Source organism: Cyclopterus lumpus, chromosome 20 (genome assembly GCF_009769545.1).
Source record: "Cyclopterus lumpus isolate fCycLum1 chromosome 20, fCycLum1.pri, whole genome shotgun sequence".
NCBI classification, from domain to species: domain Eukaryota; kingdom Metazoa; phylum Chordata; class Actinopteri; order Perciformes; family Cyclopteridae; genus Cyclopterus; species Cyclopterus lumpus.
The window spans coordinates 8788234-8807609 of record NC_046985.1 but is presented as its reverse complement, the minus strand read 5'-3'; the positions used below and the strand labels follow the sequence as shown (position 1 = coordinate 8807609).

General features: G+C 42.9%; 3 protein-coding genes across 13 annotated transcripts in view; 2 read left to right on the top strand and 1 right to left on the bottom strand.

Moving 5' to 3' along the window:
• Window positions 1–9: 9 nt before the first annotated feature.
• cdk8 (cyclin-dependent kinase 8) lies at window positions 10–7888 on the bottom strand. The gene is given in 14 exon segments (XM_034560417.1): window positions 10–1288; window positions 1468–1626; window positions 1748–1826; window positions 2067–2164; window positions 2319–2391; window positions 2584–2653; window positions 3310–3453; window positions 3546–3677; window positions 3775–3832; window positions 4609–4749; window positions 5434–5544; window positions 5964–6039; window positions 7425–7521; window positions 7524–7888. Coding segments are annotated over 14 exon segments (1392 nt in total). The 5' UTR covers window positions 7552–7888; the 3' UTR covers window positions 10–1162.
• A 1133-nt stretch (window positions 7889–9021) lies between these two features.
• Window positions 9022–13907, top strand: rnf6 (ring finger protein (C3H2C3 type) 6). The gene is made up of 4 exons (XM_034560328.1): window positions 9022–9154; window positions 10240–10395; window positions 10593–10757; window positions 11129–13907. The coding sequence occupies exons 2-4, from the start codon at window positions 10254–10256 to the stop codon at window positions 12967–12969; spliced, it is 2148 nt and encodes a 715-aa protein (XP_034416219.1). The 5' UTR covers window positions 9022–9154; window positions 10240–10253; the 3' UTR covers window positions 12970–13907.
• A 934-nt stretch (window positions 13908–14841) lies between these two features.
• The window catches only part of atp8a2 (ATPase phospholipid transporting 8A2), a 46682-nt gene continuing 42147 nt past the window's right edge, over window positions 14842–19376 (top strand). For 6 of the 11 annotated variants that reach the window (XM_034560465.1, XM_034560461.1, XM_034560458.1 and 3 more), the window contains exon 1: window positions 15929–16212. Coding sequence is in view for 9 of the 11 variants with exons in the window: in XM_034560461.1 (XP_034416352.1) it covers window positions 16170–16212 (43 nt within the window). In the remaining 2 variants the exon portion in view is untranslated. Of the gene's footprint in view, window positions 14954–15927; window positions 16213–19376 lie in introns of those variants that run through there. The other 5 variants (XR_004611734.1, XM_034560464.1, XM_034560456.1 and 2 more) reach the window with 4 other exon arrangements.

Sequence of the window (19376 nt, the reverse complement as noted above, 5' to 3'; positions counted from 1 at the left end):
CTGGGACACTGGGTGTTTTTAAAAGGTGCAAAGATTTATGACTCCATTAAAAACCAAGCATTTGTCCAGCAACACAATTCCTGCCAGCTAATGGGATTTATCTGAATTCTTGAGAAACAGTTAACAGCATATTGTGAAGTAAAAATCGCAAAAGACAAAAAAGAAGAGATGTAATTAAAAAGGTTCAAAAGGTAAAAATAGTTTGCATCAGCTGCATGCACATACACAATTAACAATATCATTATTTTCACCTTTATTGTCAGGATACTTGCTTCATGTAAAATATTTCAATTCAATACAATACATGTTCCATCTGCCATCCTCCATGCGATTGGTAGGTTTTGTCATCATGTTGTAAGGCTTGCCCACAGCATACAGCAGCTGAGCGCTCAGCCAACGCACGCTGCTTTGCCACACTTACCATGAAAACAGATTAAATTACGAACTATTAAAATATTTTTTTTTGGTCCTTTCTCCACACAAAACCCTCAACGCCACAGCTGTGGGGGCTCCATATACTCCCAGCATGCTTCACGGCAGCTCAGTTCAATCCCCAGCTGTGGCCCTCACAGGGCCTCGCACACAAAATAAACAGACAGACAGGAGGACAGGATTCTGTCACCGCTGGCAGTCTCATAGCAGCCTTCAGTCTCATCCAAGCTCCAATGGGTAGAGGGTAACTGGCTGGGGTCAGGCGTAGGTGGGGGTGTGGGGGACAGGTGGAGAGGAGGAGATGACACAGCAGATTAACACGTGTCCACCCCTCTCCCCCCCCAATACCAAGCCATCTTCTCTTGGCTAGTTTGATTTATTCTGAGTCACAGGACAAGGTTGGGATCTATCATTGTATCCATTCTTCTAATCCTCCCGCCTTGTGTTCCCCCCATCAGGTTTTGTTCTATAGCAGAGTTTCTAATCCTCAGGTTATGGGCGTGTTATCCTGAAGCAGTGTAGATTGCTGTCAATCAGACCTAACTGCTGGGGAGAAAGTGCCCTCTGTGGGGTAGGGTGCTTTCTTGCCTCGGACATCCAAAACATTCCTCAGTACATTCGTTCAGGTGGGCATGTTCAGGGCTGTGTATATGTATGTATGTATGTATATATATTTCTAAGTGTATGTACGTGTATGTATATGTATTTGTGTGTAAGTAAAAGGGTCATCTCAGTAACGGTGGGTTTGGTGGGAGTACTGGGGCGGCTGCTGGGAGGTAGAGGAATATCCCATGCTGCTTTGGGGCAGTGATGTGCTTGGTCCAGGGTTCTGGTAGGCAGCATGTGGATTGGAGCGCTGTAGGGAGGAGGAACACAAGAAGATGCTCATTAAATCCTATTCACGACACTCTTTGGTTTGGCCTTTAAAAATTAGCCTCACATTCACTGTCATGCCCTGACATTCGGCACAGATATGAAACCCTAACATAAGAGATCTTCCTCCAAAAGTAAAATGTTGATGAAGGAAAGACCCACCTGGTAGTCCGAGTTCATAATGAGGCCACCTGAGGTTGTGGTCGGTGGAACAACTCGCACTTTCTTCAGAGGCGGGCCCTGAGCATGGCTGTTGTCAGGGTTGCCAGTGTGTCCCGCCCCATTTGTGTGGTTGTTTCCCTGTTGCTGCTGCTGGTTTTTCTAACAGTAAAAGAAAAGTGTACATTGTATTGTATGTGTACACTTACTACCTTTATGGATATATTTATAAAATAAGCATGCTGATGGACTGAAGTGAGATAGCTAGAGGCACATTTCCTACTTTGTCTGCCTTGTCCTCTGGCTCCTCCTCAGTTAGGAACTCCCTCTTGGGGTAGGGAATCTGGCACCCTGCAAACACACTGGAGAAAAAAGGCAAAGAGGCTCGTCAACATCAAACATTTATACCAAGGACTCGATGCTTTTTAGCAAAGGGACCTGTTACAACGTCATAGGAACCTGAGGATCACATTACTCAAGCCAAGGGGGTAGCACAAGATGGATAAACTGGATACAGAATGTAGGTGTGTGTGTGTGTGTGTGTGTGTGTGTGTGTGTGTGTGTGTGTGTGTGTGTGTGTGTGCATGCATGTAGTGACTTACTCAGAGGTGGGCAAGGGCTCCTCCAAAAAGTAGGGGTCCTGCATGGCCTGCTCTGATGTGATTCTACGGATGGGGTCCATGGTCAACAGCTTCTGCAGCTTTAATGAATGCACACAATGTTAGCCTCAAACAGGAAACCATTAATAGAAGTGGCTTAATGACAAAGCATGATTCATTTGACATGGACTATGAAATCGATAAGTTATGCAAAATTCCATGCAATTTTGCTAATATTGAGAGATTTTAACTCACCAGGTGGAATGCTTTGCTGTCTGGTTTGACTTTGTGTTTTTCCATGTATTTTATAAGGCTGCAGTTTGTGTATCTGTGATAGAGAAGGAGCCAATTATATTATTTGTCATGCTTTTAATGTAATCACCCAGTATAATAACATGCAGAGTTATAGCATGGGTAAGTAAGATTTGAGCACAACACTTAAATTGCCAGCAGACATAGCACTTTGCTTTGCTCCAACTTTGTTTCTGATCTTTCAGAAAACTAGGACAGCAGTACTCACGTGTTCCTTCTAAAGTCTTTCATCAGCGTGGAGTGTTCTGGCATCTTTTTGATGTCTTCCCAGTCTTTATCTGATAAATAAGGGAAAGACAGGATTACACCCTGTCACCCCCTCCCTCCCTTCAAGAACAGATTATTTAGGTTGTACGGTCTGGATTGCAATTTCAGTAAAAATGCTCATGATTTCCCCACAACAACCCCTTGTTACATCAAAGGCATATCTAGCCTTACATTATATATGTATAAAAACTGAACTGATGTTCAGGTTTTTGTACATTTAAATTTGCCCTGATGCTAAATCTGTAAGGTTGATTGTATCAAAACAAGATCCATCAGACAGACTGGTGAATTACACAACTGGAGCAGCAGAAATGGTAGAAAGAAGGAAAAGCAGCTTAAGTGAACTGGAAAATATCGGCCCAAATGTAGCCCTGCAAGTGAAAGTGTCTGTTTGTGACTTGGCTTCATATATCGCGTCAGTGGATTGGTGTTCAGAACCAACAGACCACGGTTCTGCCTCAAGAAAGAAAGAAAAAGAGCTTTAAAAAGGCCGGGAAAATAATCGGCCTCGGCTAGGAAGAGAACATGCTTATCCTTCCACAGCATTTTACATTGAAAAGGCAACACAGCAGCTTGACACATTTGTGTAATAGCAACTGACAACAGCACATATTGCCGATAACGTCACAAGTAACAGTATTGCCCTCTGGCAGCACTGGACTCTCACCAGCAGGGAAGCCCATGACGTTAAAGATCCGGTCCAATTGGTCGTGGTGGTAAGGGTTACTGGTCTTGATGTCCTCCTGGCGACAGTGGAATATGGGCTCAGACGTCAGCAGCTCTGCAAAGATGCAGCCAATCGCCCAGATGTCTGAAGGAAATGCAGAGCACACACACACTTAACTTAAGCCATCACTAAAGTGTTCACACATGGGAAGTCAGATGGTGTTGCACGGTTCTCACCGATGGCTTTGGTGTAGTGCCGAGCCCCCAGCAGCAGCTCAGGTGCTCTGTACCAGAAGGTGACCACCACAGGGTCGAGATCAGCTAAAGGCTTTAGCGGTGAATTGAAGAGACGGGCAAACCCCATGTCCGCTGCAGAACAGACATTTAAGTCGGTTAAGTAATAGACAACTTGACACTAAGTGAATTTTAAACATGTAAAAAAATAAAACAATTAAATGATACATACCAATCTTTACTCTACCCCTCTCTGGCCCTTCCCCCATCACTAAAATGTTAGCTGGTTTCTGAGGAAAAGAGACAGGTAAACCATTTTGAACATGCTTCCACAATGCAAATAGTTTTTAATGGCACTAAACCACTAAATCAGCATGATCTGGCCCAATTGTGGAGCACATGATTTCTGCTGTGTTCAAACCAGGTTAAAAATAAGATTTATTAAGACCACATTACATTAAATTTGTGACCAGCTCAAAATCATTCTGGACAAAGTATGATGCTTATCAAGAGGCGCAGATACTCTGAACTGCATGTGGTGTAAATCCAAACTCTATGTTGCTGCCCTCTAGTGGACAGAATATACGTACTGCATCCCACAAATGCAAGCATTACATTCCCATCTCACTATGGCTGTAAATGGAAGATAATTTAGCTTTCCAATCAAACAGTCAAATACAATATATAATACCAAAATCTAAATTGAGTGTATTAGTAAATTCTTATTTTACAAAACCAAATGCAACACGAGAAGCAATGCTTCAGAAAACAACTGCTAATATTTGAAATTGAAATTAAGCATTTATGAAATAATCGTTCAGTCAAATAAAATAACAGAATATTGTATATAAAATGTGTATGAAAAAATGCATGACCATCTTGGACAACTTAAACCTGTCAATAATCATCATTCATCTGAATGCAAAACAAGTTATGAGCCATTACTCAACACATTGACACAGCTTAACTGATAACGGATTCTCTGCCCAGTCATAATCTTCCAATCTCTCATCAACTGCCTTGTTTTCCTTTCAGCCGAAATATTTTCTCTCCCCAATCATCTTACAAGGTCTCTGTGGAGGACCCAGTTGGCGTGGAGGTAATGGATGCCATCCAGGATCTGGTAGAGCAGAGACTTGACCATTCCTCTAGGCAGCTGCAGTGGTTTCTTGTTGGCCTTGGATGCTCTGTGGAACTTAATAATGTGCTACAGAAAGACAAGATAATAGTAATTGTGGTATTTGTACGTACATGATGACCAAAATCCATATATTTGTGTGCTTTCCTATTTGTTTGGTTCCAAACGTAAGTTTATGCAACAGGCAAGACAAGCAAGTATGGTGATTGTGGCATGCGTTTCCACTTCCTTCGGAGGGGAATGCAAGTGTTGCAGCTTTGTGGCAGAAAATAGCATTTTTACTCCATTCTGATACCTTGCCAAGTGTAATGCAGCAGAGGTTTAACAACCAAATGTTGAATACTTTTTGGCGTTTTAGTTTTAATGGGACTTACTTAGCAATGCATAAAAAGCACCATTTGAGTTTCCTTGCTCTTGCAACTGGTTTACTGAATGCGAGTATATACAGATCAGCACTCGAGTAATTATGCATTTGTGAATGTCTGTGCTCTTGTCCTTTAAAAAACATACAGCATAGGGCAAATAAATATACAGCCCACATAAACAGGTGGGAATCTGCAGTATGTGCATGCGCATTAGTCTAAACTAATAAATATTTTTTTTAAAGGAAGTACACAGAGACTTTCCTAATGCATGCATGCACCATATTGGCATATTCAACGGGCAATATGCTTATACTTATCACACATACCGCAGCGTGTGTGTGGCAAGTCATGCAGCTCCAGTGTGTGTTGTGTGTGCGTGCATTTTTACCCAGAGATCATGTTCGGCGTAGTCAAACAGCAGCCAAACTTTACGGTCTGCGTGCGACAGGAAAACCTTCTGCAGTGAAATGACGTTGGGATGCTTCAGCTCCCGCAGCAGCTACAAAATACAAACCCACTCAGAAGACCAACCACACTCTCATGGCAGAAATCATGAATCACAATCTAGTTAATGCTGCTATTAACTACTACGTTGGGGAATTACTGTCCTGATAACCATAAATAATAGGAACAAGTGGGTGGACACTATATCACCTGTACAACTGAATGCAATGAAAATGAATAAAACATGTTTAAGATATTGATTTTGAGAGCATAATTCTTATTAATGATATTGTATATACCCTTTGTATGCATTACATCAATGTCTATTTTCTTCTTCTGTGAGTCTTTCCAACTCTTGTGTCTGTTGAAGCTACTCTGTGAAGGTGATTCAGTTATTACATAAGCCCGGGTTATGGCTTGGAGGGTGTTGAACAGAGACGAACAAAGGGGCAAAGTAAGCCAGGCAGTTCTTACTGCAATCTCTCTGCAGGCTGACATGGAGATGCCAGTGCCTTCAATCTGCTTGAGGGCGTAGTCCTTATCATCCTTCCTACAAACAGAGAGAGGCAAAGCAACATCAACACCAGACCAGACTGCGAGCCCCTTGAGAGCTGTCTGCACAGAAACATAAAGGGGGGCACTTGGCAGCCGGCACAGGGACTCTGAGAAGAGGCTGAGTTGCATTACCTCTAGATTTGTGTAATCAAGCTCACCTCTGAGGCTCAAAACAATACATGGAGAGAGGAAACCGGCCCCGTCTGGCAAGGGACAAAAAGAGCACTGGGACTCGCTCTCCCTTGAATGAATTGGTTATAACCCGCTCTCCCCCTGGCCTAAATCATCTCATAAACCCATGCGTTGTGTTTCCTCAGGCCCCATCCAAATGCTGCAGCACAAATTAGCTCACAAAGCCTCATAAACAGGAGCCTCCTAAAGTGAAGACCGACATCTTAAAACACTTTAGGGATCTGTTGTGTGGTTCTGGCTGCCCGTATGCCCAAACTGTGAAAATAGGCCTTGTATGGGCCTGGTAGCTCAGGCTGCCTTCAGTTCTTCCCAGCTCTGGTTTTGATACACTTAACACAGTTTCATGAGTTTAATTATAAACAGTGGTTAAATAAATAAAGTGTTTAGAAATTCAGGTGGGTGGCACCCTGGTGGTCTTCGGGTTTAAGGATCTGAACATGAACCACGGAGTATAACAAGTTTGGGTCCAGCCAAGGACCTTTGTTTCCTGTCATTGCCTCCACTTATTTCATGATATCGCTTCACAATTGAAAGGCAAATACACAAACCAGGGATGAATTGTGGCCTAAAGTTAAGAGAATAAGGATAAAAGAAGTGCTTGCAATGAACATGGCCAACAAATGTAGGCATGTTAGAGAACAGGATTGTATACACAATTAAACCAAAAGACAGCTTTCATGTCAGTTGCTTTCTGTAGGATGACACAATTAATTTAATGTAGTTGAAGAAATACATTTACCGTAAAAAAAAAAAAGGCACACCAGCACCATAAACAAGGGGCTGCACGTGCACCTGCTGTATCCTACATTCACCAAACTCACCTGCGAAGGCTCTTACTTTTACGTAAATAAATAATGCGTACAGTTGAGCAACAGCACATGCCAACAAATCCTTCAGAAATAACCAAAAAACATCGCAGAAAGGGAAGCCACAGTCACAAATGGTACACCATATGTTAGTGTTATGGTACACGCCAGAAAGCCCCATCAGCATCCTGACAGAGCAGGAAATAGCATTAGATTGTGCCCTTATTTCATAACACAACATGCCTCATCGCATTCTGCCGGTGGCACACCGGCCTTGAAGAGGAACAGCAAATGAGAAAAGATATTTAAAACGTATTTGGAAGCGGGAGGAGGGGCTGGCGAAGGGTTCACAGGCGAGAGGCCTCGTCGGTCATCAACTCACCCATCTTTTCTCTTCGCCTTGTAAACATGGCCGTAGGTGCCTCTTCCCACTTTGCATCCTTCGTACTCAAACAGGTCCTCGACACGCTCTCTTTCGCGGTCAGCTTCACTTTAAAATCATAGTCCATTTTCACCACCGGTTGGGCTAAATGACTCCGCTCCTTCCTTTTAAAGCGTCGCTTGGGAGGCAACTAGGCTACTAGACGAGCTCGGTTTGATAATTCAGCTAGTTTGCCGTCCCCAGCGTGGCTCTTTCCTCCTTCAGCCCAGCTTCCACATCGAGTTTTCGGGTTTAAATTGTTTGTACCGGAAGGGATGCGCGGTTGCTCGGAGAAAATCCGGGTAGAAAACGAGCCCGAAGAGTATTCCTTTCTCTTGTTGCTGCGTTTCACTCAGCCGGTGTCTGCCTCCCAAAGAGACGCACTTCACTCCGTAACGACGCCGTATTCGAGCACGGCACTGTCGCAAAACGTCGTAAAGACAGCCCTGCTGCAGAGAAAGGGCTTCAAGAAAATGGGTAGACAGACAAACACACCACGTGGAAATTCATACTAGTTATAATCAGAGATGATGGTTCAGTTTATACAATCATACCAATCATATGTTGGAAAAAGTATCTATATTATACTATAATACAGTTCGTCATAGTGTAACATATTGCAGTGCTATAATACAGGCGCATTAAAGGAATATCAGCATCAGATGTTTGTCTATTATGTCAGTATAACAGAATATATTAATCCGTTAATGTTTAATGGGGCAATAACATAATAAGTACATACAAGTATGATAATAATGAATAAAGATTCATACTAGAAGAAGCAATATTATGTTCACCTTTCTAGCATAGAGGAAATTCAAAGTGCTTTATAGAACAAACAAATGCACTGGGATAACTTAGGAAGTAGCCGAATGTAATGAAGAAAATAAAAGTGAAGGAGAGAAATGAATTAACACATTGAATTTGTTTTGAAAGTGGTGCATGTACAAGATCATCCGGAGATTACAAATGATCACAAGATATGATCAATGTAAGGCATTGTATTGTAACACTTGTGCTAATATGCAAGAAACCATGAACAGTGATTTTTGTTATTACAAAATATATAATTATAGAATGTCGATATTATTATGATGTCACTAAAGTAAAAACCTGTACCGATATTCACTGTATTATACACTCCAATGTTACTGAGTCATACAAATTAAGTATTTTTTTCCAATGTCACCTGATATTATCTGGGGCAACTTCTTGTCTTATCATTTAAGGCCACTGTGGCAAGGCTGTTTTTGGACATGAGCTCCTCAGTTTGGGTGTTAATTAATTCAAATTATTTATTCATGTAAGACTGTTAATACCATAATGTAAAATAATTACATTACAAGTAAATGCCGTGCATTTAAAATGTTAACAAAAGTGTACAATACAATAAGAGTTAAAATAACAGAATGGCTTTTTAGTAAACTGTTTGAAGAGTGCCTCGTTTATTTAAGACTTTACATCGATATAATGTATAATGTAGCAGTGTCGTATCTTTAAAACGGCACCATTTTCTTTCAACCTATTTTTGTACAACAAATATAGAGCTATGTTTTGCAGATCTGTTAGCTAGGAACAAATGTAGCCTGCGAATTTGTTTCTGACGGACACTGTAATGTAGCACCACTGGTCCCATCTTGAGAGAGAAGGGAGTGCAAAGCAAACCGTCCATATTACCGCTGCTTTGTCAGGTAGTAAATTCCTTTTAATGTAATTGTCATCTCTTATAAAACAATGTTAGAGTTACGTATATGTTCTGTATACATTAACCTATTTGTAAAAGCGTCTGTCATATTTATATCTGAAGAGTTATTCAGCCTCACATCTGTGTCTGGTGTCGACGGACTGCTATTCGCTTACGTTAGATGTGCTAATTTGCTAGTGCTCGGTTAGCAACTAAAGCATTGCGCATTCAAAATGACACTTCGCATTTTCTAAAGGTCCTCAGAGCGGGCCATTGTGTTTGGGTGGGAAACGCAGTTAATCATTGCCAGGCATTAACATCTCGAATATATAATTCAGTGATAAAGCTGACAGGATTCTTTGTCTTTCCTTCTTTGCCCTGCGTTTACATGGAGGAGACCTCCGTTTAGTTTATTGTCGGCCCGCCTTTGTAGCGCGCTGATTGGACGGTTGGCGTGTCCGTCAATAACGCTAGGCCGGTCATTGGTGGCTAACCAGGATGACAACGCCAGTTTTGTTGCTTTATTCCTCTGCCTTCAACATGGCCTTCCGTGGCTACTGTTGTAACTTGGCTAACATTAGCTCACATGAAGACAACGTTGTTGTTAGTATCTTCAATGGCGGTGCCCTACAGTGACTAAATCGAGCATTGATCCACAAGCTAAATTAATTGAATCTACGGTCTTAGTCTTCGTGCTACACGGTAGCAAGATTACTGTAGCTTTCGCTTGCTGGTGGAGTCTTTCGATAGAAAATGGATGGCGTTGTCTTAAGTGTCGCCCTTGACTAGAGATTAGTTATTTTAATGCTAAGGTACTCGAACAACTCTAACTTGGAATTATATTTTCGCGCTAGTATCTAAACCACCCTAGTAAGAGATAAATACATAAGAAAGGCGTTCGTTCTTTTTCTTTACAAAATATAATCGAATAGCCATTAGCTTGAGCAACATATTGTAATCACACAATGAGCATGCAGAGGCGAAACCTGTGACTTTAGCCTTATTTTATAAATACTAAATGTAAAGCTATAAGTGGGTAGCTTCAGATGACATTCCACCTCTGACTGATGCCCTCACTCATCTGTCTGCCAGCACTTTTCAAGGTGATGGACCCTCCTGGTGGGGGAGACGAACGGCGGAGGCAGGCAGAGCGTCTTCGTCGGGAGGAGGCTTACTATCACTTCATTAATGAATTAAATGAAGAGGAGTACCGCCTAATGAGAGACAGCAACCTGCTTGGCACCCCTGGTGAGGAGAGACACATCTTATGTTGACTTGCTGATTGTGATTGTCAATGCAGCTTTACTTCACACGTATTCCAAACATATGACGTATGCCATATGTCACAATGTATGTTAACAATAATCTGCTCTTGCAATAGGATCAGCAATATTTTCTCCTTGACCCACTACTACCAACGGCCTGTATGTTCATATGTTTCACAGGGGAGGTGACTGCTGAGGAGCTTCGGCAGCGTCTTGATGGAGCAAAAGAGCGCATGTCTTCTCAGCCCCGTACTGAGCAGCACGCGCAAACTGCTGATTCTGGAGAACAGCAGGGCAGTAGCGGTGAGGGAGAGGAGAGAGCGGCTGGAGGGAGACGAGGAGCAGGTAGGGAGAAGTGGGAAGGAGTTGTCTTTATCTGATCTTTCCAAATTTGGTTTGATGCAATATGGCTTGGGTTAAGTTACTATTGATTACCAAAAAAAAACATACACTGTATAAGATATACCGTAGATTATAATAATGTTCTTACTGATGAAGCTGAGTGCTTTTATATTTAGTATGATATAACTTTTGGCAAGGTTCAAATAGGGTTTGATCAACATTAAGTTTGGTTTAGCCTGGTAGTAAATACAGTTGAATTGTGGGATTTGAGTAAAATATGAAATCATTTTTAATAGGGTTTCCTTATACAATAAATTAGATTTTAGGAGGAATACATGTTAGTTTACAGGCTTACCCATATTTGTTTTTTACAGGGGCCGCAGAGCCTGGAGCCGAACCATCTAATGGTGACTCATTACTGGAGTGGCTGAACACTTTTAGACGCACTGGCAATGCTACTCGCAGTGGGCAAAGTGGCAACCAAACATGGCGTGCTGTCAGCCGGACCAACCCTAACAGTGGAGAGTTCCGCTTTAGCCTGGAGATCAACATTAACCATGATCAGCCAGAGCCGGGGGAGCATAATGACACTGTGGACACTGCAGAACCGCCAGTGGCTGCCCCAAATTTAACTTCACCCTCTATACGCACTGCTTCCACATTCTCCAACCCTCGCCCTTCAACCACGCCAAGGCCAGTCCCGTATCCCACCCCTCGCCCAGCCCTCAGTAGGAGGATGCAGACACGGCGTGCACGCAACAGCACTACCGCTCTTTCTATGAGCCCCCCTGCACTTCCTGCACCCGTGGCCTCCCCACCTGCTGTTCAGAGGAGAAGTGCCACTTTGCACTCTTTGGCACCTCCTCCTACGGTTCCCAACCCTCCTATTGATCAACTGACACCGTCGCAACATCAAGGCCTGAATGCCGAAGTAGAGCATAGCAGTGATAATATGTCTTCTTCTTTAGACTGTCCCCGTGTGTCACTGCAGTCTGGGTCTCAGGCCCCAGCAGTGGGACATGAATCGCGTGGCAGGAGGACTCGATCACGTGGTCGTGCACGCAGGGCTATTGCTGGGGTTTCATCCCGCTTATCAAGGCACAGCCGTTCCCCTTTGCACAGAATACCTGTTGCCAGTACCACTCTACCATCAAGTAGTGGTGTTGGTGGCTCTAGCAGCCAAACTATTGAGTCAGGCAGTGGCACAGGCTCTGTTTCCATGGAGACGGTGGAGGCTGTGGCAGAACCTGCAGCTCTGACAGAGCCAGCTGTAGAGACAGGAGAACGCGATAGTGAATCGCATGTAGTAGGAGCAGGAAGTGCAGCGGTGCGACGGCACCCAACCATCATGTTGGACCTGCAAGTGAGAAGGATCCGACCTGGTGAAAACCGCGATCGGGACAGCATCGCCAGCAGAACGCGTTCCCGTGCCCGGGTTGCTGAGAATACAGTCACCTTTGAAAGTGACAGTGGTGGATTTAGACGCACCATCTCCCGCTCTGAGCGAGCTGGGATCCGCACCTATGTGAGCACTATTCGGATTCCACTGAGACGCATCAGTGAGACGGGCCTGGGGGAGCCCAACTCAACCGCCCTGCGTTCCATTTTGCGCCAGATCATGACTGGATTTGGGGAGCTGAGCTCCCTAATGGAGACAGAGGCTGATTCTGAAACTGTTGCACCTAGCCACACAGATGCTAGTGTTACAAATAGTAGCACCAGCTCAGCCAGTCGTCTGCATACAAATGAGACCGAAGCTGGCCAAGTTGGTAGGGTAGATCAGGAGAGGGTGGGGCTGGTGGGAAGTGAGGAGGACCAGGGTGGGCAGGCCAGGCTCGGAGGAGGGGTTGTGAGCACCACAGAGGGCCGAGCCACCAGCAGAGACACCAACAACCTGGTAGAAAACGGTACTCTACCTATCCTCCGGCTGGCACACTTCTTCTTGCTCAACGACGAGGAGGATGATGAACACCCTAGGGGCCTGACCAAAGAGCAGATTGACAATCTATCCACGCGCACCTATGGTCAAGCCAGTCTGGAGGGGGAGATAGGTCGTGCATGCAGTGTTTGCATCAATGAGTATGCCCAGGGCAACAAGCTGCGCCGCCTGCCCTGCTCCCATGAATTTCACATCCACTGCATCGACCGCTGGCTCTCTGAAAACAACACCTGCCCCATCTGCAGGCAGCCCATACTCGCAGTGCATCAAGACTGACCTATTTGCTCAAAAACACAGCTATCAAGTTCCTGGCTGGCTGAACTGAGTAGACCCAAGTGGGCTTTGCATGTACATAGCGCTTTCATGGTTTAATTTTTTCAAAAATATCCATTGTGTTGAAGTTGAAGAAGATTGAACCAAAAGTGCGGGGGGGGGGGAAACTATAAATGCAGAGAATTTACTAAACTTTATTTTTTTAGACTCTTTGTTTTCAGCAACTTATTATTGTTTTATTTTCTTCTTCCTATGACTCGTTTCACTGGTCTCTGTCACAAAGCTTAAGAGGTCCATGTCATTGGATGGCATTAAAGCTTAATTAAGGAGCTCCCGAAGTCGGTGCTGACTAGTCTCACTTTAACTCTGTCTGATACATGTGACATCTCCTTGTCACAACAGGTCCACACAAATCACTTCTAGATCTGCTTTATTCAGTATAAGCTGTAAATAACTCGCCACTGCTTGTATTTTTTATTGTTTTGACACAAGCAGCTCCTCACAAGCCATGCGTTTAGAATGGAAGCAGGAAACTTTTTGTTTTTGTTTTATCATTCACCATTTTAAAGCTTTGACATCCATTTTAAAGTGTCCCTCTGCAATTGGTTAAGAAATATGATTTATTGGGATGTGTATGATATATGTATTTAATTTTGAAATAAGTTTTATTCTGTATGTCTAGTATTTGTTTAAGCTCTTTCCATACATACATTTCTGTATAATTGCAATACAGAATTCATCCATAAAAGTCACCCACTTTGAAATCATAAACATTACCCATATCAGCAGCACACCGAGTGAAAATGCAGAAGGCATGTGATAATCAGGAATTCAGAGATGTAATTTAGTATGAGTTGTGCAATATGGAGTTGTTCATTGTTGTTTACATTGTAATGCCTGATTATCATCTCCACTTAAAAACAGTCTTGTTTACCCTGAAATCAAAGTTTCCTCTTGGTTCCTGTTGCTATTGCGGATCCATACCTGGCAGACACCCCGGAACCTGTATCACAAAGTTTCATTGAGTACTAAGTCTGGTACATCTGCTGAGCAAAAACCTCGAGCATAGATCTAAAGAATAAAAATAGATGTTCTGTTGTAAAAACCCTAACTCCAAAGTTATCTTTGAGAGAGCTGCTGGCAAATTCTTGATGTTTGGAGCATCTACAATTTTGAGAATCCGTTAACTCCTCTCAATTTAATTATTGTCCATCACTGTGCAATGGTTACAGTGTAACACTTGAATGAGGCAGTGTTAGTTATAATATTCCAGTTGGCACTTTATGGTTTTTTCTTTACATTACATGCTCCGATGTTGGCATTTTCTAGCACAGGTGAATTATTAAATGGCACCCCTAGTCAGTGTGTTGCCGCCAGGGTCACTTTAAACACCAACAATCCACGGGAGCTGCTACATTTCTGCAGTTAACGTGTCACTAATAACACTGCAGGAATGATGTGTGTGTGTGTGTGTGTGTGTGTGTGTGTGTGGGAAGGGGTGGAGGTGGAGGTGGTTTGTATGGTTTAATTGTGTGTGCATGTTCGTTTGTGTGGGTGCTGAAGGAAAAGGTCCAGTGTCCCTGTAAACCTGGTTCTCAGAAGGCTTCTGTTCAACAACCTGGGAGAGGGTTGTGGCAACTGAGCTCAGAAATTAATATTTATTCTGTTCCTATTTAAATGAGATGGAAATCAACTTTTGAAATATGAATATGTATTATGTTACAATGTGATGAGAGGAAACATTTAAGATAAATATGTTACTATGTAATAAATTGCAGACATGGGTTTTTTCTCTGCTCCTTAACAATGGAATAAAATGCAGCTTTGCTATGCTTGGATTTTCGGAATGCACGTTTTCTGTGTAGGCGCGCGCCTCTGAGTGCTGTGCCCGCGCAGTTTAGAGTGAGTGACAGACGTCAACGGGTTTCAAAACGTTTCTGTGCACGTGTTGGTGGCTTTATGTGGTCGTAAAACTGTCGCCGTTCGGGTGAGTGTTCGCTAAATACGTGAATATTATTCAGAATGTAATAATTGATGTGAACGCTCTCTGGTTCCCACAGAGTTTCAGTTGACTTCATGGTTTAGCTAACGTTAGCTAGTTAACTTATATGTAACGATAACGCCACGGGGTTGAGAGAAGACTGAGTCCGTTATTCCTCTCAAATAAGTTACTTTTCCAAACATTACTATTACTGCTTTAAATGAAGAACATTAACTCGAGCAGGTATAAAGAGCTATAACGTTATTTCAGATGTTCCCTAAAGCAAACACTTTCATAAAAACCGAAACTGCAATATGAAAATATTTAACGGTACGGTAAAACTATGTTTCACGATGTATTTGTTTTAAATGAATTAATTAAATAACATTAAAAAATATATATCTGCTATAGGTTACTTTGCGCCCTGAGGCTGGTGCGCAAACGCGTCTCATTATACGATGCGCGCCCCCGTGGCTCAAACTGGCAGATAAAGCCATGCCACAGAGCCATGGAGACATGACGGGAGCGGACGTTTGACAGTTTTCCTTCAGAATAAAGGCTTATAGATCATTTATTTTAAGCATTTGATATATAGTGTTAAACTCACTTGTTCAATGCAGGGCTTAATCTAACATTATTTTCCAACTTCAATTAATTTGCCACTCATTTTCTAAATGGAATGTAAATGTAATTTATTTGTTAATAGTCCGAGAATATTGAAAATGGCAGAAGCCAGTTTTTCTGGGCGTGTGAACGTTGTGTTAAGAGAAGTAAATTGTCACCATATTCTACTGGATAACCTTTCATTAAGCAGCTTGCGAATCTACCTTGCTAATGTGGCTAAACATAATCATATTGGCAATTGTACCGTTAGACGATTGACCAGAGAAACGGATATTGACAGGTAAACATCACATTAATTCATTGCACGGAAGATCTTCATGAAACTTTACGCTAACGTACTTTATTTTGAAAACAGTGACCGGAAGTAGCGCGTTCTTTAGCGCGTCTGACTGGAAACTGGTTGAAGCTGCGGTCGACATAACGTTACCACCGCGCTACAGCCGATAAAAAACAATGTTTCCCAGGCAGAAGCAGCAGCAGTATCGGCCGCAGCCTGGTCCCGGAGCAGCATTCTCCTGCTCGGTCGGTGAGCCATGAGCATGCCACCGCTCCGGCCTCCTCGTCTCAGCCTCACCGATACTCGTTCACCACCAGCAAGATGTATTTCAACCGGAGACCGAAGAAGATACACAGTGAGGGAGGTAAGCTCAACAAATAAATGAAATGAACATTATATAATCTATGTTCCATTGAGGTTCCACCTGACACCCCATTCGTGACCTGTCACTGTAATCGGGGTTATCTCAGTGTTGATAACATAACTGTAATCATATCGGATATAGAGGCCTGTATATACTCGTGCGTATTTGATATGTGCTTGGAATAATAACGGGGTGTCCGGGACTGCGGCATGCATGTGGGGTGACTTGCTGTAGCCAATCGGTATTTATCTTTCAGTATCGCAAAAAAATGTTGGCAGCGGTTGCGGATGCAAGGGCAAACTGACTGCAGGTTCCTGCATCAGTAATCACTGTCTGCCCTGTTTGAAATTCGTATTTTTATAGATAAGTGGAGGATCGTGCTGTGCCTTTTAACATTACGAAAAACAAACACATTTGTATTCTGTAGAGGATGAATGTAAGTCTGTTGTGTGACCTTAGTACTCATAAATGTATTGTATTTCCCATGGCATGATTATGGTATTATATAATGGTGTTGCCACAGCCTCACATATCTCATGCATCGCATAATATGGGATGTTTTAGTCTTGACTTGTCTTAATCATTCTATATATAGCACGAATATAAACCCAAGCTCATATAGATCATGAGCCTATTACCTCACCGATTTAAGATCCACGTGACCGTCTAATGAGCGCTGCTTATTCTGGACCCGTCCGGAAATGAATCTCATCTGATCCGAAGGCGATCCACATCCAGTCTGTATTTACATCTCAGCATTTAACACACTCATGTGTTGCAAAGATACGGTTCAGGATGTTGTACAGAGGGCCTGTATCTTCTAAATCCTGTAAACTAAACTTTATAGGGCTTTTAATCTCTCAAAAATGCCTCATAATCTCTTTTAAAGTATAAGGATGTGGATGTTTCAACAAAAATGATCAGACAGTTTCACTCAAACAGACATTGGAATGGATTGTTCTGGAAGCATGTGTTTGTCTCATCCAGAGTATTGTAATAGTGGCCAACATGTTGTCGGGCTGATTTGCTGTGTGTGTGTGTGTGTGTGTGTGTGTGTTTGTGTGTATACTATTTGTGTGTATACTGTGTGATAATGATTGCATGCCTCATGCCGCTTCCAGAAATAGAAAGTGAAAATAAACGAGCACCAACTGGGCCACACTATTTTCGGTTTTCCAGATATTTATTTGTTATTTTAAAAAAAACACACCACTGGATTTTTGACACTGACTGCGGGAAGCAAGCATTTACCAGAAGACGGGTAAAGGTTAAGTTTTCAGCACCAGGTTCAACAGGTAAAAGCATGCGACTTTGACAGTAAATGGACAAAAGTAAGTACACAACTCTCATTTAGCCATCAGATTTGTGGTTTTTGTTCAAATAGAATATCAGTTGGTCATACAGCTGTAAGTTGTTTGATTTCGATGTCTATTATCCCCTTTTGACCTAGCCATGTAGAGCTTTCGTTAAGACATTCACTAGTTCTCTTGTTTGTAGCAGATCAGTTAATGTGGGAAAGTAGCTAGTGGAGCATTTGTTTTGTTTCTGTGGTCTAAAAGTTGTGTCGGAGAGTTCACTGTTTGCCATATTTAAAGCAATGGATGATTGTGGAGTACTCCAGTATGAGTGGCAGTCGGTCTGTACATGTGTTCCCTCCTGGTTTCACATTGCTGCCTTTACTGTAATCTCTTGGAGCCTGACCTCTTGATTCTTCGCTCTGATTAGCAGGCCGCCATATCCCTGGTGATGACGTCTGCAGCTGCCAGTCTATCACACACTGTCAAACACATTTACAGACCAAGCTATTATTTTATTTGCTTGTATGTAATAGTGAGTGTTACTAATTCTGTTCAATAGTATTTTGTTTTGTTTCTAATAGCACCTTTTTAAATCATGATTACTCGGAAACACATGAAGCACTCTAAATATTGGTGGAACATTATATTTCGGTGTGTTTTGGCATCATGTCACAATAGGAAGCTAAACGAACTGTAACGAAGGTGTCTTACAGTTTTTGCAGATTGTCTTTGAAAACCCACTTTATTTGTATTTAAATGTAAGGGCACATCTTGTCTCTGGCTTGATATGTCTAGTCTATGTGAGTCATGCAGCTCATCCAACGGTCAACAAGACATCTGTTTTGGAAAGATAATGACTGGTGGTCATGGCTGCCGAGCTACAGATGCCATTTGGGAGATAGAGGCCTAATAAATTGCAGCAATTATGTATTTACATGATTTGGACACAGGGGGGCACTCCTGCACAACACGATTTTGGTCAAGTCCATTTCTGTGTGCAACTTTTTAGCCCTATATCTTTCATACGCAGGCGTGAATCTCACCACACTATTAATGCTTCCAGCAACGGGCACATACAAACACATTTACAGTTCAGCTGTTGACACATAGGTGTGTTGTGTGGGGTATATGTATATTGATTTATTGTCTTGTGTGTGTTGTTTTCTCCTGCCGCGGCCTGTCTGGTGCCCACAGAGCAGTTAGTGTTGACCCCCATTAGGCAGGAGGCTTCTGAACTGCAGGACCCTGGCGAGGGCGCCGGCGCTACCGTGCATTCCTGCCTCACAGACCGGTTTGATCAAAGTGAGTTTGCTCGAATTAGACTGGATGACGCCCCATTTGTGTCCGGAGTCCCATGGTGCATGTGGCCATGTGCAAAGGCAAGGAGCAGGTGTCCCCTAACCCCCGGCCCTCAAGAGCTACAATGTCTGGTTACTCACAGGAGTGTCTCTGGTTCTTGTCTGAAAGGGTTAAGACACGATATTGCTATCGTGGACTCTGAATAATCTGTAGCTCCTCGGGGCCTGGAGTGATGAATGCTGTACATGAATTAACTCTTTCACTGCATGTGCTTGTAGATAGTGGGGTGGCCACTCATGTCAGACCATGCTGAAGGCAGATCGATATGCACTGGGATCCTGAAGCAACACTTTTTATATGAACATGCATGCATGCTGTAGAACACAGCACATGCATATGTGGACTGTGGCATGCCTGAATAGAGCATGTACATGTACATTGCTACATGTGTGTATGACACATAAGTGACTGAGCTGCATTCAGAGAGGGTGAAAGGGAGTAGCTGCATGTTGGAAGCCTTGCATGATTTCTGGCGTCAAAGATGGATGTTCATCTGTGAGAGACTGT